The following is a 23,584-nucleotide window of genomic DNA, read 5'->3' on the forward strand; positions in this document are numbered from 1 at the left end:
GAGAAACTTCTTCGGGAAACATGACCAGCTCAAAAGGAAAGATCTAAATATTTTTACCCTGGGCGTTCCCCAACTAAACAACCCAGTGGATCACTCAACAGTCAGGCTCATGGGCAGGAAGTACAATGCGTGTACTCGGAGCTTCAAATCAGCTTAAAAATGCCCGCTCTTAAATCTAAGCAAAGATTACCAGTCATTTGAGGAGAGACCCAAACATGAAAGACAGAGACCAAAACCAACATTAAAAAAGGAGCTTGAAGAAAACTGAGGCCAGATGGAAAAAAGAACACTGAAAAATACCGTCAATATCATCAGAGAGTCAAAAGAATACGTTACATTGATGAAACAAGAACAGGATACTCTGAAAGGACATTCAAAAACAAAACAAAAAAAGCTCTTGCAAATTAAAAACATGACTGCAGAAACAAAAAACTGAACAGAGGGTGAAGAAATCTCTCCGTCCTCTGGCACGGGCAATGCTGTGGTCTTTAACTGTGCTCCTCCATTATTAGCTGCTTGTCGTCACAGTGGGATCCCCATAGTCCCACCCTTCGTGCTTTCACATACAGAAGTCCCCAGATCACCCCAGGCTTGTTGTTTCTCTCCCCAGAGCACAGATGGTGTCATATGACAACCCCAGGAGGACACTGCGTCCCCATGCAGGAGCTGCTTTTGACCCAGCCAGGACAATTCCTCAACAGCAACAGGGCCCTGTGCATACAAGAAGAGAGTGGCCCCAGACCCCTCCCTCTGCCCTGTTGTGCTCTCCTCTCTCTAATCAGGGCCATTCCATGCACCAGAGACCTCGGGGGTACTGACCCCTCTGACGTTCTCACATGACTACTGACCTTTGAGCTTTGGGGATGGGCGCAGGGGTGTGGCTGGCATCTCAGCCTGGCACACGACGGTGCTGGCCAACACTCCTTTTGGGCACTAACCCATACCCACAAAGGTGTCCGTTATCTCCAGGTCACCTCAGGCGACAGAGCTGGCCGGGGCAGCTTCCAACCTGAAACTGTGCTGAGCTCTGGGGAAACTGTTGGAAGATATTGATGTGGACTGGCCCGGAGTCCAGAAAACACCCTTCCGTGGCACTCGCAGAGCCCGCTAAGTGCGCTGCCCTCCCGTGTGCAAGGGCTCCCTCTTGCCAGGTGGTAAAGACTGGGTCCCGGAGAAGCTCTGGGGAACATCTGTTTGTTTATTGATTGATTTCTAGTTTTTAAAGTAATGCTGCTAGGATGGCTATTATTTTTTTAAAAACCAACAGAAAATAACAAACGTTAGAAAGGATGGGGAGAAATGAACCCTTACGCACTGTTGGTGGGGACGCAAAATAGCGCAGCTGCTGTAAAAAACAATATGGCGGTTCCTCAAAAACTTAAAGGTACCACACCATCCAGCAATTCCACTTCTAGGCATGTGAGCAGAAGAATTGAAAGCAGGGACTTGAAGAGATCTCTACACCCATCTGCAGAGCAGCATCATTCACAATAGCTAAAAAGTGGAAGCAACTCAAGAGTCCATGGACAGGTGAATGGATAAACAGAACATGGTATGTACATAAAATGGAATATTATCCAGCCTTTAAAAAAGAAGGAAATTCTGGGGGCTGGCCCCGTGGCCGAGTGGTTAAGTTCTCACGCTCCGCTGCAGGCGGCCCAGTGTTTCGTTGGCTCGAATCCTGGGCGCGGACATGGCACTGCTCATCAAACCACGCTGAGGCAGCATCCCACATGCCACAACTAGAAGGACCCACAACGAAGAAGATACAACTATGTACCGGGGGGCTTTGGGGAGAAAAAGGAAAAAATAAAATCTTTAAAAAAAAATTAAAAAAAAAAGAAGGAAATTCTGATACATGTTACAACGTGGATGAACCTTGAAGACATTATGCTAAGTGAAAGAAGCCGGTCACGAAAGGACAAATATTGTATGGTTCCATTTACATGAAATATCTAGAGCAGGCAAATTCACAGAGACAGAAAGTACAATGGTCGTTGCCAGGGACTGAGGAAAGGGGGGCAATTTTTGCTTAGTTGGTACGGAGTTTCAGATGGGAAGATGAAAAAGTTCTGGAGACGGATGGTGGTGATACTTGCACAATAAGGTGAATGTACTTAATGCCACAGAACCGTACACTTAAAAATGGTTAAAATCATGCATTTTATGTTACGTATGTTTTACCACAATAAAAAAGGTAATATTAAGTTTCTCAAAAAGTTAAACATAGAATTACCATATCATCCAGCAATTCCACTCCTATATTCCCAAAATAATTGAAAACACGGACTCAAACAGATATTTGTACACCCATGTTCATAGCATCATTATTCACAATAACCTGAATGTGGAGGCAACCCAAGTGTCTGTCGGCTGATGAACGGACAAACAAAATGTGGTATATTCATACAATGGAACATTATCCGGCCATAAAAAGGATTGAAATTCTGATACATGCTACAACACAGATGAACTTGGAAAACCTTATACTAGGTGAAATGAACCAGGCAGAAAAGGACAAATATTGCATGCTTCCACTGACAAGAACCGTCTGGAACAGTCAAACTCATAGAGACAGAGGGAAGATTAGAGGTTACCAGTGGCTGAAGTCGGGGAGTATGGATGGGGAACTGCCCAATGGACACACAGTTTCTGTTTCGGATGGTGAAGAAATTCTGGAGACAGTGATGATGGTTGTACAACATGGTGACTGTAATTAATGCCACTGAATTACACACTTCACAATAGTTAAAATGGCAAATTTTATGTTATATGTATTTTACCACGATAAAAAAAACTAAAACTAAAACGTCATCTTAAAATCCCAACACTATGGGGCCAGCCTGGTGGCGCAGCAGTTAAGTGCACAAGTTCTGCTTCGGCGGCCCGGGGTTTGCCAGTTCGGATCCCAGGTGCGGACATGGCACTGCTTGGCAAACGCCATGCTGTGGCAGGCGTCCCACATATAAAGTAGAGGAAGATGGGCATGGATGTTAGCTCAGGGCCAGTCTTCCTCAGCAAAAAGAGGAGGATTGGCAGCAGATGTTAGGTCAGGGCTAATCTTCCTCAAAAACAAAAACAAAAAAATCCCAACACCAAATAAATGTATAAAGTAGAAAGCAATACGCTGCCCCCCTGAGATGAGCCCTGATGACTCTACAGCCCCGGCTTCCAGACGTCTTCCTTCTCCATAAGCCAGATGCTAGGACTCAAACGTGATTGGACAGAACCCCCCTGCCACTTGGATAGTGGGCGTCCCCCCTTCTCTATGGGGGTTCTGGGCGGGCCGACACTCCTCCTCTTTACTCGGGCTCACCCCAGAGGCAGCACAGCCTGGGAGTTAACAGTAAAGTCCTGTAGCTGGATGGCCCGGGTTCCCATCTCGATTCCACCACTTGCTAGATGAGCTTCCTCACCGTTCTGAACTGCCTTTTCCTCACCTACCGCATCTTAGATGTCACAGTCTGTTGTGAGGACTATATGAATCCGTGTGGCATATATTTGTGTTTTTCAAAAGCACCTAGCACTAGCAAGTGCAGAGTGTTAGCTTTACTGTCATTCCTGTATTTAAAAGTTCTACAACCTTCTGCCACTGGATGTTCCTCATTGGCCATCATTTGGGGTGGGGGGAAGGCTTTAGTCTCCTCTTTTAGTCCCTGTTTCCCCCTCTGTGACCTCCTCTCCTTCCCTACTGCTCTTTATCACCTCAAACGCCTGTAGAGGGGACGCACAGACGGTTGAAGGTGTCTCTGTGTCGCAGTCTCCTTCCAGCCGGTTCCTCAGGGTCTCCTCTTCAGCAGCTGGTGGACAGCCAAACACAGGTCTCTCCCTAAGAGGAATTCTGGGACCAGCTGTGGAATTAACAGACTTTTCACCTCTTGCACATCCACACACACATATGCATGTGTGTCTCTTCATGGGGTTGTATGATGCATAATGTTTAGGACGTTGGTTTTTTTGCTTCAAATGGCTTGGACATCTTCTCATAAATAAACAGATTCCCCAAACCACATCAGAGCATTTTCTCAAACTCAGGACATCATGGGAGACCTGAACCCAGTTGTCAGAGCACCTCTGAGAGGGTGGATAGAGCTGGCTGCCCAAGCTGGTCACAGCGTGGTCATGTCCTCATCTCCTCAGTTCTCTGACCATCTTAACTACTAGAGATGCCCCCTGGGCTGACTGAGGCACAGGAGGCACAGCCCACACACTGGTTTAGAGCAAAAGAGGAAGCCTGCCTTCCCTGAAAGATGGAACCAGCCCTAAGGAGGACTGATAAGTACTCCCCAGACAAACCAACAGGACCCGCTGGAACCGGTCAGGGAAGGTGGTACAGCTTCCCAGGGCCAAAGCGAAAGAAACCACCACAAGAGAGAAGGACCACGTCAATCAAGGTTCTGAATTACTAGCCACAGAAACCTACTCTGGGAGATACAAGGAGAAAATGAGTTTATTCAAATATTTCTGGAAATTTTGAGGAAAGCATGAGTACTTGGTTTGGAAAATAGACAAGAATAAGGGAAGCTAAGAGAGAAACATGGCCACAACCACTCCTCAAAACTAGACCCATGGGGGCAACACTGCTGCCCTCACTGAGCCGGGATGGCCCAGGGTGCCCTGCAGCCACGGCCAGCACTGGCCCTGCCCTGCCCCTCACACTGGCTCCTGTTGCCCCCTGCTCCTGCCCATCCAGAAAGGATTCTCCTCTCCCTGTTTCTTTACACCAGCTCCTTATTCTGAGTCTGGGGCATTATGTCTGATTTGCTGAGTGTAGGCCCCATGCCACACCCTAGAGGAAGGGAGGATGGAAGGCAAGAGGCTGGCATTCTTAGTGTCGCCCATGGGAGGCAGGCTTTGACACCATCAAGACTCGTGAGTGAGAAATTCCCCAAACAAACCAAGGGCGGGTCAGAGGCTGGGCAGCCAGAAGTGATGCCACTACTAGCTGACATCTGCCAGGTCAGGGAGAAGAGCAGGTAAGAAATCTTGATGTAGGAGAGAAGGCATTCCTGATGCAGTGGGACCAGGGCCATGGCAGGACCCTCAGAGGCCTGCTGGAGGGTCCCAGGGGACTGTGGGGGAGACTATCCAGGACTCATGCTAAGGACCAGGCTCTGGGAGACACGGAAGCCCCAGGGATCCTGGAGGCAGTGCTTAACCGGGTGGCCCTCAGGTGAGGTCTGAGAGCGTCTGTGTAGCTTCCAGACCCACTCAGAAAGCTGCTCACCCTCTGTCACTCTCCCTTTTGGTGCCTCATTGTTCTGTTTGGCCCCTTCCCAAAGCTGGCCAATAAACCACCAGGTGCCTGGTGGGTTGTCAAGGTGTTTTCACAGGCGGGTGTCTGCCCTCCTAGTGGGACAGGTGCACAGGTGGTGGCAGCAGCCTTACTGATGCAGAGGGTGGTGGTGAGAGCAGCTGGGGCCAGGGAGACCCAGCTCTGGTGGCCTCATGTTATGGACCATGTGACCCAGCATCAGGGAGGTAAGGAGTGAGCAGGGAAGAGCAATCACATTTTGGGGGCATTGATGATGCTACAGCAGCAACAAGTAAACAGTCACCGCAGCGTCCCCACCTGATATCAGGCAAAGTGTTTAACGTGCACCGTCACGTTAAACCCTCCTGGCAGCTCTGGGAGCTGAGCACCGTTACCATTCCTATCTTCCAAGAGAGGTCAGCTACTCTGCCTCAAATCACCCACAGTGGGCGGGATTCAAACTCGGGTTTGCCTGATTCCCAAGCCTAATCCCTCCCTATAGGCAGGCGCCAGGGCCAGAGCGGGATAGGCCTGGGCCAGACCAGGCCTGTGGGGCTGCTGTCCTGTCCAGAGAGCATCTTGGGAGGGAGGGAGAGGGGATGGACAGAGACAGGAGGCCCCAGAACACTCTCCCCAGACCCTGCTCCCTGGGGAATGCTGGGTGCTGTCAAGGAAAGCCCTGAAAGGCCCACACCCTACTCTGAGAAGGAAAGGGGTGTTGGGCTGGACTTGCAGACCTGGGTCAGAGTTGACAGCTAGGATATCAGGTCATTTGGGACAAAGGCTTGAACTGGCTCTTCTCCGAGGCCTCCTCCCGGGGGAGTCTGTGAGTCTCTGAGGATGGAGGGAGGGCCCACTCCAGGGGCGGCGGCTGCCCCCAGAGGCTGTGCTGGTGAGACTGCCTGGGGTCCAGCTCCTCGCTTGCTGTGCGCTCTACCCCAGTGACTGGCAACCTCACCCCAGACAGGCAGGCCCCTCTGCAGGGGGCTCCCAGGCAGAGCACACAGGCCCCACAGGCCACAGGCACCTGCTCCACTCCACCTCCCAGGACGCATCCACATCTCTGGAGACCATGGGTTTGGCAGTCAAGAAATTTCTGAAATAAGCATGAACTGTTTTTATAATGGGAGTAGGGTGGGGTGGAATAAACCAAAATTCATATAAATAAGTCAAGTCAAAGGCACAGAAGAGCTTATGCAAGGAGAGCGGCTCCCCCACTGTGTTACAAGCTCTCCAAAGCCAGGGAAGATGTCCTGCTTACCTCCGTGGCCTCAGAGGGAAGCGGTGTCAGACTCATGCTCCACAAAAGCTGTTTTGCTTATGGTCCAGTGCCTAGAATAGTGACCAGCACATGGGGCATTCAGTAACAACAAATATTTGCTGGCTAAGCCAACATAAGTGGGTTGTGCATTTCATCTTTGGATAATGGGTGACATCTTCCACCTCCCTCTTAGAGTGCTCCCCACACATTTCTCGGTACCCCCTGCCCTCACCCCTCCTGCAGTGTCATCTCCCCTGCCTTTGGTGTCCCCCAGAGTACCCCCTGCTGGCCTCTGCTAAGCTTTGCCATGTAGTGGTCTCGTCCCCTCCTCAGGCCCAGCAACACCAAGAAGCCACACTGCAACCAGACTGAGCTAGTTTCTCAGCAGTTTTATTGAGTAGCGAGAGGAAGTGTCACTTTCTGCTGGACACGTGTCCTCAAGCTCATACAAGAACTTCTTTGGAACAGATGGACACACTGGTGGCAGGGCCGGGCAAGTGTCAGTGGTGGGGCGCCAGCACCAGGGGCAGCTCAGTTCTCCAGGGGGCCCAGGGCCGGCTCCTGATCGGGGAGGGCCAGGGGCTTGTCTTGGCTCTCCTCCTTGAGAGTGCTGAAGAAGGAGCTGACCTTGTCCCTCAGATCCTTCTCCAGGAAACTCAAGTGGCCTTCCACGTCCCCCGCATACGGGCCCAGCTTCTGCCTGAGTTCCTCCACCTGCTGCACCAAAGCTTTGCTGAAGGTCTCTCCGTAGGGCTCCACACGGCGGCGGAATTCCTCCACTTGGCGGTCCAGGTGGCCGCTCAGCTCGGCCAGTGACTTCTGCAGTCCGTCGGGGTTGCCCCTCAGCTTGCCGTGCACGTCCTCGGCCAGGGGCACCAGCTTCTGCCGCAGCTCGTCGGCGTTGGCCGAGATCTTGGCCTTCAGCTCCTCGGCGCTCTTCTTCATCTGGAAGGCCAGGCCCTCGAGCTGGCGGTTCAGCTTCTCCTGGGCATCCTCCGCGTAGGGAGCCAGCTGGCTGCGCAGCTGCTCCACGCTCTGGTCGATCTTGACCTTGAGCTCGTCGGCGTAGGGCGTGAGGCGGTTCTTGAGCTCCTCCACGTTCTGGTTGATCTGGGCCTTGAGCTGGTCGGCGTAGGGCGTCAGGGAGGCCCCCAGGCTGCGCGCGTTGTCGCGCAGCACGCTCTGCATGCGCTCCGCGTAGGGGCTCAGCTGGCGCCGCAGCTGCTCGGCTTGCGCGCTGACCTGGGCGCGCAGTTCCTCCGCGTGGGGACCCAGGCGCTGCTGCAGCTCGCGCATGTTGTCGCCGATCTTTTGGCTCACCTTGTCGGCGTGGGGCAGCAGCCGGGCCCGCAGCTCCTCCAGCTCCTTCCGAATCTCTTCCTTCAGCTTCTCTGAGTCTTTGGTCAGGCGTTCGTGCAGCGCCGTGGCGAAGGGCACCAGCCGCTTCTGCAGATCGGTCCTGTAGGTGTTCACTTCCTCAAGTTTGTCCTGGAAAAGCGTGCTGCCAGGGAGGGACACAGGGGGCCACCGTTAAACTTGGCATGACATGCCAGGACATGTCTCCTTACACAGCACCTAACTGGTACACACCCGCCTAGGACAGGTGAGCGTTCAGGGGTACCAAGTTCACCCATCTTTTGTCTGTGGCCTTTCCCAACGGTGGATCATGATTTGGAGAAATGGATGCAATAGACCGTGAGTGTAATAACACTGAAATCTGTATTTCTGGATCTCCTGACCATAAGGCACAGGATCTGCCTATCAGGTGACCTCGAGCAGTTTCTTCCGGGAGCTTCACTGCTAAGATGTGGCCATTTGTTACCATAGAAAGTTAAAGCAGGAAGACAGACACCGTAAGGATTATTCAGTCCAGCCTTCCTGTTTGGGTATGTGGATCCCTGATCCTGAGATCTCAGGGTCACCCAGGGAGTTGGTGGCAGGGCGGTGGGTGTCCTAAGTGCAGGTCTCATGCCTCCGAGCTCATCCCTGGCCACTGCATTGCATGGCTTTAAGGAAGCCCCACCCTGCACGCTGTACCCCTCTTACTTGAGCTTCTGGGTGAGCTCAGACTTCTGGAGATGCTCCACAGCCTCCTTGGCACTGTTGCTCAGCTGGCTGAAGTAGTCCCACACCACCGTGGCCACCTGGTCAGCATTGACCTCAGCCCGGGCCCCTGAGCAGGAAACAGAGAGCAATTCTTGAGGACCTATCTCCTTCCTCACCCCTCTGCCCTGGCCCTGAGCTGCAGACTGGATGATGGCGGGGGAGCCCACCCACCGATTGCCCTCTCTGTGCTTGGCTAGTTAGAAGTCATAGGGGCATGTGAAACTGGCATAGCACCAATGCCAGGGGCCCTCCCTGGTGGCATCTGGGCAGCCCCCTGCATCCAGCTTGGGGCTGATGGGCACTTGGAACTGTCCTCTTGCCTCAGCCCCAGACTCTCCACCCTGCCCCGCTCGATGTAGCGGATGGATCCCACCTGAGAGCCCCATCCAAAGACAGCCCCTACTCACCGGTGACAGCCACCAGGGCCAGGGTCAAGACCACAGCCTTCAGGAACATGCTGGGCTCCTCGCTGGGCTGGAAGAGTCTCGCACCACACTGGAACCTTCCTGGAGTCAGAGGGGCCCAGAGGAAAAGTTCTGAGGCAGCTCACCTGTGCTGCTCTTGGAACTGACTGAGGCTTGGAGCCAGCCAGCCATTTAAACCACCGCCAGGCTGCCCTCTGCGCCTCCCTCCCCAGTGTGACTCCACGCTGGAAGCTGACACATTCCTGGAAGGTCTCTTGGACTTTTGTGACGATAAGACAACGTGGAAGCTGACAGCAGACTGGGGCTTGGGCAGCAGTCCGAGGTAGCTGTGCTTGCCCCACCCAGCATGGGAGGGGGGACGGAGGTATCACGAGCTGGGGGAGAATTGAGGCCTAGGGAACCCCTGAGCCCAGGATTAATGTCCCAGAGGCCCTGCTGGCAGCTCTGGGTCTGTGAAGGCTTGGAGGGCAAAGTTCACCCCTCCTCTGTCTGCCCCAGAGGAGAGATCCCCTACTCACATCCCCCAACCCTGACTCGAGCTCAGAGCACCAGACCCTGCACTGGGACACCCAGGGCCACAGATGGGGGCAGCGAGCTGAGATCCAGGGCTCTGGTCAGGGTGTGGCTGGGAGGAGGGGGCATTTGCAAGCCTCTGGGTGGGCAGGTGGAATGGGCAGGACCCTGTACAGAAGGGGTTCCTTGTAAGTGTGCTTCATGTCCCACCACTGCCAAGCTGTGCCACCTCCATCTAGTGATTCAACTTGGCCTACCTCTGAGGCTCGGTTTCTCCCTTGAAAAGTGGGGTTGTTGGATATATGAAATGAGATGGTGCTTGCAAAGTGGGTAGTGTAGGTCCTGGCCCAGAGTAGGCCCTAAAACATAGCTGTTGTTATTAATAATAAGATTGTTCTCCTGATTTGGACCAAAGCAGGGAGTGCAGAGTTAGACCCAGCCCCCTGGGGGTCACCAGGTGGGCGTGGTGCATGGTGATGGTTGGGGCCGGCCTGAGCCCCAGTTCCTGCCCACCACCCCAGCCACACTCCCTGGGGGTTTGTGATGAATAGAAGGCCCTGAGGCTCTCCAGGGGGCCTCTCACTGGTGGATGGGGGGTATGGCGTTGGGGGGTCCGGGGTGTCTTCTACTTGGATTTCTAACCTTCTACAAATGAGGTCACACGCACAATCACAGAAAGACAGCCACCAAGAAGAGATGTGGCCTGGTCACCAGGAATCCCTCTGCTGGACCACGCCAGCTTGAGTGACCATGAGAGGAAAGCCCTCACGCTGCTCTGTTGGCTGCCCTCCACGCGTGGCACCGGCGCACAGGCGGGCCCCTGGTCACCTGCCACTGGAACAGCCCCCAGCTGTGCTGACTCTGATTTACCACATCTGCATTTTTCCCCATACTGGAAGTGGCTTGATGTCTCGTGGGACTGAAGACAGTTAAAAGGCCTTCTGATGCTTGCACCCCTTCTGCAGGGTCTCTACTACCCCGCAGTGTCCCCACACCACCCGCGGTCACCCCCAGTGTCAGGGAGCCTCTCCTTCCTGAAGCAGCCCGTGCCATCTCGCGGTAATTAGTAAGTGCTCAGATTCTGGAGTCGGATTCCCTGAGTTTGCATCTGGGCTCCCCACTTACTGTCTGTGCGACACTGGGCAAATCACTTGTCCTCTCTGAGCCTTGGCTGCCTCAGCGGGGCATAGAGTAGTACCTTCCTCCTAGGCTGGAAGGATTCAGTGAGATGACCTGTGTAATGCTGGGAACCGAGCCTGGTGCACAGTAAGCACTCATCAAGCATTAGCCATGTCTGTCCCCTGACGGCCTTACCCCCTGCAACACTGGCCCATCGGGCTTGTCCTGCTCCCAAGTCAGGCACCGTCCAGCCTGGAGTGGGTGCAAAGGTCAGTGCTCAGTGTCCCCATCCCTTCCCCCGGGCCAGAGATGAGGAGAGCAGTGAGTCACAAAGGACACCTCAGCTGCAGTTTGACCTCCTGGACTCAGAGTCTGAGCAGCAGGTGCCGTCAACGTGACAGGGTCAGAGTGTGCCTGTCCCGCTCGCCTGGGTGTACGTGCGCTGGGAGTGTCTGCACCTATCTGAGCAGATTCGAGAGCGTCTGCCAGGACGTGTACAGATCCACAGAAGTATGCAAATCTTTCAGCTGTCTGCGGGCACGATGCTAAGGCCTGGGCTAGGGCTCTGGTGCAGGCCTGTATGTGCACCCATAGCCGCGGGGGTGGTGTGCCGCCTCCCCACGTGTTGTGGGTGGGACCCCATTAATGAACGTGTGTATTTCCCAAAGTCCGGGGGCATGTTTTGTACCAGTCTGTGGACGGATTTGTGCCGAGGGCTGGGGGAGACTGGGAGCCCCTGTGCCCAATCTTAGAGGAAAGAGCAAACTCTGCCTCCGGCTGGGCCTCTGGTTCTCCATGGGCGCAGGTGCCAGCACCTCCAGCAGGACCTGGCCCTGCGGGTCAGGGGACTGCCACATTGGTAGGCACAAAGGGCCTGTGTGATGCTGAGTGAGTCACATCCCTCTCTGAGCCTCAGTCTTTGTCTGTACAACAGACAGATCTAATGGTTGGTGAGGCGATGAGGCCAAGAGTCCAGCGTTACCTACAGCCACCCTCCTGTCCACCCAGGGGGCTCAAACCAGAGGTCAGCCCAGAGATCAGAGTCAGGAGCGGACCACCCAGGCCCAGCCAAGGACAGGCAAGTCATATGGACACCTGTCCCACATATGCTCCACACTGGCCCTCCTTCCAGGGCAGAACTAAAGGCGGGTATCTCCTGTTGTAATAGGAAGGATCTGAGTGAGATCCTAGGAGGAACTTCCAGCATGGAGAGGCATGGTGAACCAGGGCCTCTGGTTGGCCGGGCTGAATCAGGGCTGCCCAGTCCAGCCTAAAGGCAGGGCATGGGTCAGAGAGGCTCATGTACTAAGCCTCTCTCGAACACAGGTGGAAGCAGAGGGAGTTGGCCCCACCCCAGAGGACCCATTCTGGCCCCACTCGGTCGAGCCTTCTCCGCCTCCTCCCCACCCACTACTGGTTGCTCCCTAGAGCCCATATGTGGGTCTGTGGGCCAAGCCCAGGGCAGTCTCCTCATTCCTGGGGAGCCAGAATGGGAGGGAGGGAGAGCTCAGCCTGGCCACCGAGACAGCCCCTACCGAGTCCCAGGCTGGAGCTGCTGGAAGGGTTACAGGTGCCAGGCCCCTTGACAGGGATAAGGTCCCAGGCCTCACAGCGTGCATGGCCCAGCTGCACCTGGGTTCTCTACCCAGCTCAGTGCTGCCCTGCTGGGTCTCTACTGCGTCTCCTGACCTCCCTGGGCTCAGTGGGCCCGTGGCCAAGCAGGAGAGAGAGGACAGGCTCCTCCAGACCTCCACACAGGCGGAGAGGGAGCTGGAGGAACCGGGACCAAGGAACCGGGGACCAAGGGGTCTAGCCAGCCCATTCTAGCACACCCCAGCCCAGCCTGGAATCTGGACTCCCACTGCAGCCCTCACCTCGGGGCTGAGGAACAGGCCAGAACAGAAGAGGGAAGTGGGCACAGGTGGCCCTCTACCATCCCCAATGCCCGAATCCTTCAGCGACCTCCTAATCGCCTTCTTCCCTCCCTACCCCATCCCCAAAATCTGTGCTTCGAAAGACATCTGAAACCCATTTGCTCTGAGGTGTGAGTGACCGATGAATCTCCACGGGTCTCATCTCTCCAAGCAGTTTGGGACCAGCATGGGTGTTTGAAGGCTGGATTCTGGTTCCCAGCTCTGCCCCTGATGGGCTGTGTGCACTTGGGTACATCTCTACCCCTATGAGCCTCAGGTTTCCTACCTGTAAAATAGGGTTAATAATGTCTCCTTCACAGCAATCTGATATAACTGCATTTTAACAGAAAACGAGATCTAAGTCAAAGGAATGAGTCTCTAATAGAGGAATTTCAAGTCTCAGCCATGGATAAAGAATTCTGAGGCCGGGCCGGGACGCTTTCTCAGGGCTCTCATTTCACACTGTGGGGCTAGTTTCTTACTCCTGAGAGGATGGCTGCCTGCCAAAACCCAATTTCTGCGTTGGAAGCTCCTCCTGCCTTCAGACTGTGCTGTCCAGGCAAGGGCAAGGTGTTTGGGAAGAAGGGAGAGAGTATTTCTCAAGGCCCCTCGGTGGACCCGCTGCTTTGTACATATCTTATTACTTTCACCATAGCCCTGGCATGTCCGTATTCTATCCCCATTTTACAGAAGGGAAAAGTAAGGCTCTGAGATAGATCTCTGGCCCTGGGTCATGTGAGTCAGTGCCAAAGGCATCATTTAAACCTGGGCTTTCTTGGTTCCAAAGTCTTAGCATCCAGAAGACAAAATTCCCCTAATCTTGCCATCCAGGCTATGGCTCCCAGAGTGGGCCCAGGGGGCACCTCACCCCCAGAAGGGCCTGAGGCCTCTTCTGGACAGCTGAATGCCCCTGCAGAGCTCCTCTGGGCACACTCTCCCCACCAGGCAGCCCTCCCCATGGTCTCCGTTCCTTCCCGTTGTGCACACAGCCAAGGGGCTAAGAGGCAGCTACTTCCAGGCTGAGGAACTGAGGCCCAAGGTGACAGGTACCCAGGACTGGGAAGCTACCCCAGCTCCCCCCATTTGGAGAGGGTGCCAGCCATGAGCCCAGCTCCTATCCCGGGGAATGTTATCAGAGGGTCCATAGGGCAAGGGGAGGAGGGGGGCGGAGGGGCAGGACAAAGGCCTTGGGCTCAGAGTGGCCTTTGCCCTTCTCCCACCAGCCCGTGCCCTGGGCTCAGCTCAGGGAGGCTTCTGGGTGGGCGGCACTGGCACTGAAGCCCAGAGATGGAGATGCTGGGGAGGGGGCTGTGTGAATGCCCCTGTGTCACCTCTAGCCCACACAAGCTCTGCGCACACATCTTCTGGGACTTCTCCCTGGACTCCCCACCCCAACCCACTGAGTTGTTCCCAAGTCTGAAGAAGCCCTTTACCCTCCCACCCCCGCCCCCAGTCCAGCCTGTTTTCAGGGCTTGGGGTGGGGGAGAGAGGGACCAAGTATGAGGGACGAGGTGGGCCCAGAAGTCCCTGACTTGTCCCCTAAGCCCCCCTCCCATCTCTCCTGGCTTCTTGGGGAGCCAGGCTGCTAGGAAGGAATGAGGTCTCCCCAGGTCCCATAGACCCCCAGTTCCTGAGCCCATTCGGGCTGCAGCAGTGGCAGGAGAGCGACATGAGCACCCACAGCCTTCTAGAGATTTCTCAACTCTCCCAGCAGGCCTGGCTGCTTCTGGCCACCCTGCCTCAGGCCCTAGTCTAGACTGATCAGCAGGTGACCTTTGCCCAGCTCACTGGGCTCTCAGTGCCTGCTGCCCTGGGGACAATATAAAACAGGTCAGAACCCTCTTGTCTGCCTACCCAGTTCCTCCCAAGAAGCAGCTGCTCCAGGTAATGCCCCTGGGAGGCGGAGGTGGGGGAGAAAGGAGAGCTGGATGGGGGTCCCTGCCAGGCCCAGGCAGCAAAGCCTGGAGGAGAGCTGGCTGGAGCCAAGGAAGCCGCGGCTTGATGAGCGGCCCCACCTCCAATTGCACACTGCGGGAAAGCAAGGCCCAGGAGGGAGGTCTCTTGCCCAAATTACATAGAGTGTAGTGGCCAAGGTAGGCCTGGAACTGGCTCAGATCTGCACACTTTCCCTGATTCTGCATGTTTAGGGCTGGAAGAAATCTTAGAGACCCCGATCCTACGCCAGACAGAAAAACTGAGGCCTGGAGAGGGACTGCCCACAGCCCCACAGCATGTTAGGGGCAGAAACCAGGCCAGACCCCAGGGGTCCGGATCCCTAGGCTGGTGGACTTTCTGCTCCATCCCACCCCTCCCCCTCTCTGTGCCTGGGTCTCCCCGGTGCCCCTGTCTGAAAGCCCTCCATCTCCGCATGTTAGCATACCTTGTCCTACTGGCTTGACCCAGCTCAGGTTCAACCTTAGAGGCCACATCACTTCCGCAGGGAGGGCCCAGAGGTGGCGGGGGGGGGGGGGGGGGGGGGGGGGCGACCTGGGGTAGCCCTCACAGCACACTCCCCTGCAGGAACGAAGGTGCCATGCAGCCCCGGGTCCTCCTCATCGCTGCCCTCCTGGCGCTCCTGGCCACTGCCCGTAAGCAGCTTGTGGGGACTGGGCTGGGGGCAGGGTGGGGGCAGCTATCTGCCTGGAGGACCCTTGGGAGGTGGCTTGGGGATCCCAGGCCCTGATGGGTGGCTGGGCAGGAGCCGAGGGCTCCCCAGGGATTGGTCCCCTGACTTGGCCCTCTCTCCTTGCAGGAGCTGCAGAGGACAAGGATGCCTCCCTTCTGGACGTGGTGCAGGGCTACATGCAGCAGGCCTCCAAGACAGCAAAGGATACGCTGACCAGCGTGCAGGAGTCCCAGGTGGCCCAGCAGGCCAGGTGCGCCCTCCCGACCCCATCCTCAGTGCCCCCCTGCCCCTGACTTGGCGAGGGCCCCGAGGTGGGGCTGAGACTCTCCCATGCCCGGCCAGGACCTGCACCTCTGAGTCTCCGTGCTCTGGTCTATAAAATGGGGGTCCTTCCCAGGGCTTTTCCAGGCTGCCCCAGGAGAGGTGACAGAGGCGGGACTGCATGCCTCCTGGCCTCTCCTCCCTTTGTTGTCCCTCGTTTCTCCCTCGGGTGCCCTGCGTGTCTCTGAGGAAGCCACTGTAGCCCTCACTTCCATTTCCTTTTCTGAGAGTCCAGCTAGAGGTACGGCTTGGGAGGCCCCACCTGACCAATTTCAGCACGGGGTGTTCATGTGTGCGCTTCTGCCTTGTTCCAAGCCCTGGGGCCCGTGGGAGCAGAAGTCCATCCTTCCTCTCCCCCCCTGCCCCTGCCCACTAGTCCTCTCCTCTCCCCAGCTCCCCTCCCCACCTCCACTGCAGTGACATAGCAGAGGCATTCACAGGCATTCTTAGTGCTCAGAACCAGCTATGGAGTATTATTTTCCCCATTTTGCAGATGAGAAAATCGAGGCTCAGAGAGGTTTAGCGACCTGCCACAGGTCACACAGCTCATCAATCTTCTCATGATTTTCCAAATAAGGAACTGCTTCCCCTGCCCCACCTCCCTCAGAGCCACCACGTAGTACAACTCTAGGGGGTGTCATTGGCCTAGAATAGAATGACAGCCCTGAACTTATCCACCTCCCCCCACCATCACTCCTTCCAGCTTGCCTGGGACCTGTGGTAGCACAAAGGCTGCCCCCACCTGGAGAAGCCTGGGTTGAACTTGCGCTAGGGTCCCGTGATCACCACCTTCGGCATCTCTTCTGCCTGGGGTGGCAGCTGTGGGGGTCCCTGCCTGAGGTCTCAGGGGCGTTGCTGGGGGGGGAGGAGAGGCAGTGAGGATTTGGGGATGCCCACGGCTGCTGCCGCCTGCAGACCGCCTCTCATTCCCACCTCTGTTGCTTCCCCTTGCTGATTTAACCCCAGGGACTGGGTGAACGATGGCCTTAGCTCCCTGAAAGACTACTGGGGCAAGTTAAAGGGCAAGTTCTCCAGCTTCTGGGATTCCACCTTTGAGGACACAACTCCAAGCCCTGCGGTTGCCTGAGACCTCTACACCACAAGTCCACCTGCCCATCCATCCTGCTGGCTCTTTGGGTTCTGTGGCCTCCGGGGCTGCCCCTGAAGGTCGCTTAAAAAGGACGGCATCCCCAGTGCCCTCTCACCCTACCCCAGACCCGATCCCCCCCAGGCAGGCCCACCTCCCAATAAAGCTGGATGAGAAGCTGCCGCAAGTGGGGTGTGCCACACGTACCGTTGTTTGAGTGTGGGAATGGGCTGCGGCTGTTCTCTGGGGGGACACTGGACTGACTCCAACCCCAGCGGGCCTGGGGCCAGTGCCCTCCTCACCTCTTAGGAGCTGGTGGTGTCTGGGCCCCAGTTTCTGCGTCTGTAAGGTGGGGATGCCCCTACCTACCCTGCCACCTCGACAGGCTTGTGTGGAGGAGCAGAAGGGGTCAGAGACTGGACGATGCTTTGATAAACTGCCAAACGCCAGACGACCAGACTGGAGTGTGTGCTCTGTGCCAGGCATGGTGGCTGGCATTTTTCTGTCATCATCAGAGTTGAGACTGTGTGTGTTCACCAGAATTATGGAGCTGACTTGCACCACCCAGGCCGCCTGGCCCCTGCAACCACACTTGAGGGAAGGGGCCCAGGGTGGGGGGGTGGGAGTGGTGGTTGGAGTAAGATGCAACTAATCTCTGGTCTTGGCTCTATCACTTTATATCAGGCTCAGTTTCTTATCTGTAAAGTGGGCACAATAATACCTCCTCCATTGTGAGTTCGTTGAATGAATGAATGAAATGAGACGGGGCACAGAACCTGGCCCATCAAAGGTACCTGGTAAATGTTTGTCATTGTTGCTATAGGCTGAGCTGATTGTCCCCTTGGGACCAGGATTGGAGGGGGGCGCCTGTGTCCCGGTGATAAAGAAGGAACCCAAAGTTACCCAACAAAGGCTGCTTCTGTTGAGTCCCCACCACCCAACAGATGTTCACGACAGAGAGTTCCAGAACCACAGACTATTTGAGCAGGCCCCCCACTGTTTCAATGAAAAAACTGAGGCTCAGACAGGTGAAGGCACGTGTCCAGTGTCACAGAGCCAGCAAATGGCAGAGCCAGACCTCAAGCCCAGGTTGGCTACCCATATTCTGCTTAGTTCCTCCTAGGCCAGGTGTCAGAGTGCTCCTTGACAGATCTTGGTGGCATCAGGACATCCAGCCCCAATAGGAGATGTCTGCTCTCTCTTTGGAAATCCACCTGGGCTTGTCTTCTGGCCCAACTGACCCAGGGACTGCAGCCCTCACACCTGGAAAATGTTCTCCCCCAAATCTGGGCTTGCCTCCTATTGTCGTAGATCTGGAGGGTTCAGAAGTACCACCTCCCTCCTTTATCCGAGAGTTCTTAAAGCACACTGGAGGCGGGGGAGGGACACATCATCCAGCAGCCTGTGCCAGGGAAAGGCCCTGCGGGAGGGTGGGGAAGGCTCCATGGATGTGCAGCCTGGATCTCTGGGGATCTGCAAAGGCACGATGTGCATGCGCCCGGGGGTATACGTACCTGAGTATGAAGGGGGGCTGGCTGTGAACAGAGATGTACACAAGGATGTGTGTGCCTGTGTGCACATCTATGCAAACCTTAGTACCTGGCCACACAATTTAAAAAAAAAAAAATCATGGATGCCCAGGGGCAGATGCGTTTAGAAAGGACCATTCTGCCCATCCTGCTCTTCGGCCTCGGCGAGCAACTTCACATCTCCCAGTTCAGCTTCCTCATCTCTCCCACGGATTTAATGGCAGTCTACCGGCGAATTCGGGAAGGGTGTGGTGGGATGGCAGATGTGAAAGCATCTGGGGCAATAAAAACATGCTAATTACCTGCAAGAGGTGATGATTATTTTTCTGACTCAGGCCAGAGCTGGCAGACAGTGGGGTGGCAGGGCTCGGGGCCCCGGGGGTGGTTCGGTTGGCTTGCACAGCTGTGGCTGAGGAAAGAGCGGCTGTGTCTGGATAGGGTGGGAGTGTGAAGAGTGGCATGCTGCCCTTGTGAAAAAAGAGAAGGAAAGCATTTATTCAGCGTTTTCTGAATTAATAAAGGAGGAAGGAGTGAGCGCCAGGCTCTTCATCTGAACCTGCCCAAATCCTTCAAACCCCAAAGGCCCTGTAGGGCCCACCCCAGTGACCCAGAGCCAGAGGGCTGGAAGAGGCTGCTGTCCTCCGCCCACGGGAACACCTGTGGGGACAGGGAATCCACTTCTCCCAGCAGAGACAACCCTGTTTCCCGACTTTCCTGATGGGGCTGCGGTACTTACTGTTTGAGGTTCTTCCAGGCCCTTAGCAATGGCTTATCTGTCACTTGTCTGGGTCCTCTTATTTCCCTTCTGTTTGGGCCCCCAGGTGAGGGCCTCTACTACCTGACTCCAAACAGCCAGGGCCTAGCAGGTCCCCCTACATTGATTAAGGTCCTGAGAGACCCAGGTTCCGAGCTGATGAGCTCCAGCTGCAAAATCAACAGGGAAGTCCCTGCCCCCTGGTGGGTCTCCCCTGCAGGTGCCCTCCAGCTGCCGGCCCCCAGCCCCTATTCTCCCAAAAGAGACTTCTTTATTTTGAGAACTTTTTATTGTTTAAAAATCATAACTGAAGCTTCACAAAACATACAACCCAACACATACATCCCACTTTGGAAACATTTATTCTAAGAAACCGATGGAAAGGGGAACCCAAGGAGAGAGGCCCTCGGGTCCGGGCTGGGAGGAGTCCCAGTGGCCATGGTCGTCTCACTGGGGAGTCAGCTGCTTGGAGGCCTCATGGACGGCAGCCAGGAAGCTGGCCTTGAGGCTCTCCAACACGGGCAGCAGGCCCTGGCGCAGGTCCTCCAGCGCGGGGTGGGCCTTCTCGCTGAGCGCCTTCAGATGCTCGCTGGCCTTGGAGTGGTACTCGGCCAGGCTGGCGCCGCCGTCGTCCTTGAGCGCCTGCAGCCGGGAGGCCAGGCGCTGGCGCAGCTCCTCGCTGAAGGGCGCCAGGTTCACGCGCAGCGATTCCACGTGGGTGCGCAGCCGGTCGCGCAACTCCTCGGCCAGCGGGGTCAGCTTCTCGTGCAGCTCCTGCCACTTCTGGCGCGCGCCCTCGCGGAACTCGTCGCTCAGCGGCGCCACCTTCTGGCGGTAGACCTCCACTTCCTCCTGCCACTTCTTCTGGAAATCGTCCAGGTAGGGCTGCACCTTCTGCTTCACCAGCTCCAGATCCTTGTTCAGCTCCTGCCGCAGCCCTTCTGTGTCCTTTTCCAGTTTATCCCAGAAGTCCTGGGTGACCGGGCCTAACTGTTCGCGCAGCTTGCCGAGGGTGGTGCCCAAGCTGTCCCAGTTGTCCAGGAGTTTCAGGCTGAAGGGGAAGAGAGAGAGGGCCTCAGAGGTGGCCTCCCTGGCACCCTGGACACCCCGGAGCTGCAGGCCCAGCGCCCCAGCTCACCTGTAGTGAGACCTGGGCATTCTGTCCCAGAGCGTGCTGTGGCTGTGGGCCCGCCAGCCTAGGTTTTCTCACACACTATCTCGCCCAGTGCACCCCCCTCCCCTACATCCCATCGTGCAGATGGACTGAAGAGCTAGTAAGAGATGGAGCTGGGTTTGGTACCCAGTCTCGTCTGTCCCCATAGCTGGGCCTTTTAAGGTCCTTAATCTCTATACTTCCAGACCATTCTCCTCTCTGAAGACGGCTGTCCCTGTTGCTGGCAGGCAGGAGCAGAGGAGGTGGTTTAGAAGGGGAAGGGCCTGCTGCACGTGCAGACAGAGGTGGTGCTGGTTACTGACCAGGCAGCCCCGCTCTGTCCCTTGCTGGAGGCTGTGACCCTGCTCAGGGATCCCATTCCTGTTTCTCCATTCAGGCCTTTTGTGGGGCCGTCAATAGTAGATGGGGATTCGGCCAGTCTGGCTACATCTTCCTACAGGCCACTCTGCCCCCTGGGGCCGGCAGCCCCCGCCCCTGCCCCAGACCCCAGGCTGGGTCCTTACTTCAGCTGTTTTCCCAAGGCGGAGGCTTCAAACTGGGCCACATATTCTCTGCCGCTGTCTTTGACTGCGTCCACGTACACGGTGGCCAAATCCTTCACTCTATCCCAAGATGACTGGGGTTCATCTCCCTGCCAGAAATGCCGAGCCTGGCTCCCTGCGGGTGGGAGGGAGACTCAGATCAGGCCAGCTGCGGGCCAGGATCTGAGCTGAATGCCAGGCCTGGAGGCGGGGGAGAAGGGGCTAGCGAGAAATTCTGCTCCTTGTGCCCAGGAGGGTGGACCACAGGGGTTTAGGGAGAAGGGCTCCCCTGATGGTTGGCCCCTAGGTTGGGGGGCACCTACCCGTGAGGAAGAGCACGGCCACGGTCAGCACCACAGCTTTCATCCTGAAGGGACCTGGGTGACCTGGAGGAGAAGAGGGGCCTGGCTGAGTGGGGCAGCTTCTAGTGTGGAGGGGCTCTGTGTTCCCCAGTCGTCACAGCCAGGGGAGGGGGAGGAGGGGCACAGAGTGAGAGCAGGCATCAGGTCTCCAGAGCCCCAGATCAGGGGCATGGGGCAGAGTCTGGAGCCAGAATCCCAGAGTCTGAGCCTCCTGCACCTGGAGCCGGGGGGGAAGCCAGAGGAGCCTGGAGCAGGCAGCAGCACTTACCTCCAGCGCCTCAGGAATCTCTGCGCAGCCAGCTCTCCCCAGCCTATTTATGTCTCCTGGCAGGGGCTGGGCTGGGAGGCTGATAAGCCCAGCCCAGGCCTTGCCACCGCTCACTGGTCCTAGCGATGTGGAACTTAGAGTTCAAGGATCAGCCCTGTCCCTGGGGCCTGGCAAATAGAGTGGGCAAACAGGAAGCTGTGGGGGCTGCAGGGCCAGGGATCAAGGGTTCAGGAGGGGGCGGGAGGAGGTGGTTGCAGGCTGGCAGGTCTCCTGGGCTGGGGTCAGCTGCATCCATGCCCTCCTCCTCGGTGGGGGGCGGTGTGCCCGCCATTGTCCATTGTGCCAGCGCAGCCTCCTGCCCGGGGAGAGGAGGGAAGGAAGAAAAATACACAAGCTGGCTGGGACTCCTCCACTCATGAGATGTCCTCTCCCGTCCCCTTGCATTCCAGGGAGATTATGTCACACCCACCCCTGTCCCCAGCCCCAGAAAGGCAGTAGACAGCCCTCCCACCGAGACTCTGTCGAGTGGCTCATCCCAAGAGGTCCGTGTGGTGCTAGGGAGCTGCCTGGGAAGGCTAGAGAGTGCTCAGGGCTCCTAGAATTTGAGAATTCAGAGACCTCTGCCATTTCAAAACAAATTTGAGAGACCAACACAGTTGCCAGCTTTTAATTTTGTCCTGTAAAAATCTCCCACTGCCCCTCCCACCCAAACCCTACCATCTAATCAGAAGCAGCACTTCAAAAAAGAGTTTTTAACACCTAGAAAGGGCATAATCTCAGAATAAAGAAGTCACTTAAATTGAATACCTGTATCTTCGTGTTGTTTGTGTTTACATTTGACCAGGCACAGGTGAGAATGGGTACCAGCCCTGAGCTCACCGGTGTTGGGGAGAGACCTCCGGGAGGTCGAAAAGACCTGGTTTCTCATTTCATTTTGCCTCCAAATTGCAAAATCCTGGAGGAGTGTCATGAGCCAGTTATGTAATCTCTCTGAGCCTTGGTTTCCTATCAGGAAAATGGAGACAAGAATGGCGGGGTTGCTGGAAGACCCGGAGAGATCCTGTGAATGGAAAGTGCTGTGTGTTCACGGCACCATTGTGTAAGGTTTCTCCTGGAAAGCCCAGGCCCTCCAACGCCAGGTCACTGACAGGGCCTGAGTCCTAGAACCTGCGAATGTTCAAGTTGAGAGGAATTTTGAGATCAACTACTCCAGCCTCTCCCCACCCCACCATCTTACAGACGAGGAAACTGAAGACGGTGAAAGGAGTTTGCCCACTGTCTCTTGTCTCCCAGGGAGTTAGAGGCAGGGCTGGACTTCGAACCCAGGTCTTTGGACTTAGGACCCAGGGCAGAATGTGCCCTGCACCATCTACCCAGGAAACTCCCTAACTTTCTGAACAACAGCCTGGGGCCACCGTCTGCCAGACAGGGCGTAGCGGGGCTCCAGGCCTCTCCCACCCTCGCCAGTCTCGTGCCTTTGGCCTCAGAGAAGAAAGCTTTGGAACCAGTCTTAGATTTGACTCCCAGCTCTGCCACTTATTAGCTGTATGACCCTGGGTGAGTTACATTCCCTCCTCACACCTCAGTTTCTTATCTGTTAAATGAAGATAATGATGGAACATGCCATCTCCTAGAGTTGGGGTAGGGATAATATGTATAGCAGGCAGAATAATGGCCTCCCCACAATGTCCGTGTCCTCCTCTCTGGAACCTGTGACTCCCACTTACGGCAAAAGCGACTTTGCAGATGTGATCATAAGGACCTTGAGAGGGGGCAGGCATCCTGGACTATCCAGGTGGGCCCAATGCCATCACACGGATCCTTAGATATACAAGAGGGAGGCAGGAGAGGCAGAGTTGGAGAAGGAGAAGAGGGGATGGAAACAGAAGTCAGAGTGATGTGATTGCTGGAAGGGGGCCATGAGCCAAGGAATGTGGGCAGCCCTCTAGAAGCCGGAAGAGGCAAAGCAGGGAGTTTTCTCCTTGGGCCTCCAGAAGGAACACAGCTCTGCTGACACCATGATTTTAGCCTAGTGTGACCCACTTTGGACATTTGACTTCCATAACGGTACTGTAAGAGAATGAATTTGTGTTATTTTAAGCACTCAATTTGAACATGTATGGCAAAATGGAAAGGTACCTGGCACTTAGTAAACAGTAACTCTTCCATGTCCCAGAATCCCAATTTCTGGCATTCTATCCCCTTGCTCCCCCTGAATACACTTGCATTGTCAGACCAGAGCTAAGACCTCGGCTTCTGGCAGCAGAAGCGGGGGAAGGCAGGGAATCGTATTTCTCTGTGTGGCCCTGACTTGCAGATGCTGAGATGTGGGACCTCTGTTCCAGGACTGC

At 55.8% G+C, this 23,584-nt stretch overlaps 3 protein-coding genes across 3 annotated transcripts; 1 reads left to right on the forward strand and 2 right to left on the reverse strand.

Moving 5' to 3' along the window:
- Positions 1-6,889: 6,889 nt before the first annotated feature.
- Positions 6,890-9,211, reverse strand: APOA4 (apolipoprotein A4). The gene is made up of 3 exons (XM_046637784.1): positions 9,029-9,211; positions 8,562-8,688; positions 6,890-8,016 (listed from the first exon to the last, which is right to left on the reverse strand). The coding sequence occupies exons 1-3, from the start codon at positions 9,075-9,077 to the stop codon at positions 7,047-7,049; spliced, it is 1,146 nt and encodes a 381-aa protein (XP_046493740.1). The 5' UTR covers positions 9,078-9,211; the 3' UTR covers positions 6,890-7,046.
- Positions 9,212-14,398: 5,187 nt separating this feature from the next.
- APOC3 (apolipoprotein C3) lies at positions 14,399-16,812 on the forward strand. Its single transcript, XM_046686155.1, has 4 exons — positions 14,399-14,475; positions 15,112-15,179; positions 15,344-15,467; positions 16,505-16,812. The coding sequence occupies exons 2-4, from the start codon at positions 15,125-15,127 to the stop codon at positions 16,623-16,625; spliced, it is 300 nt and encodes a 99-aa protein (XP_046542111.1). The 5' UTR covers positions 14,399-14,475; positions 15,112-15,124; the 3' UTR covers positions 16,626-16,812.
- Positions 16,813-19,178: 2,366 nt separating this feature from the next.
- APOA1 (apolipoprotein A1) lies at positions 19,179-21,065 on the reverse strand. The gene is made up of 3 exons (XM_046686071.1): positions 20,927-21,065; positions 20,586-20,739; positions 19,179-19,959 (listed from the first exon to the last, which is right to left on the reverse strand). The coding sequence occupies exons 1-3, from the start codon at positions 20,967-20,969 to the stop codon at positions 19,356-19,358; spliced, it is 801 nt and encodes a 266-aa protein (XP_046542027.1). The 5' UTR covers positions 20,970-21,065; the 3' UTR covers positions 19,179-19,355.
- Positions 21,066-23,584: the final 2,519 nt, after the last annotated feature.

The sequence above is a fragment of the Equus quagga genome, chromosome 14, assembly GCF_021613505.1.
Source record: "Equus quagga isolate Etosha38 chromosome 14, UCLA_HA_Equagga_1.0, whole genome shotgun sequence".
Taxonomy (NCBI): Eukaryota; Metazoa; Chordata; class Mammalia; order Perissodactyla; family Equidae; genus Equus; species Equus quagga.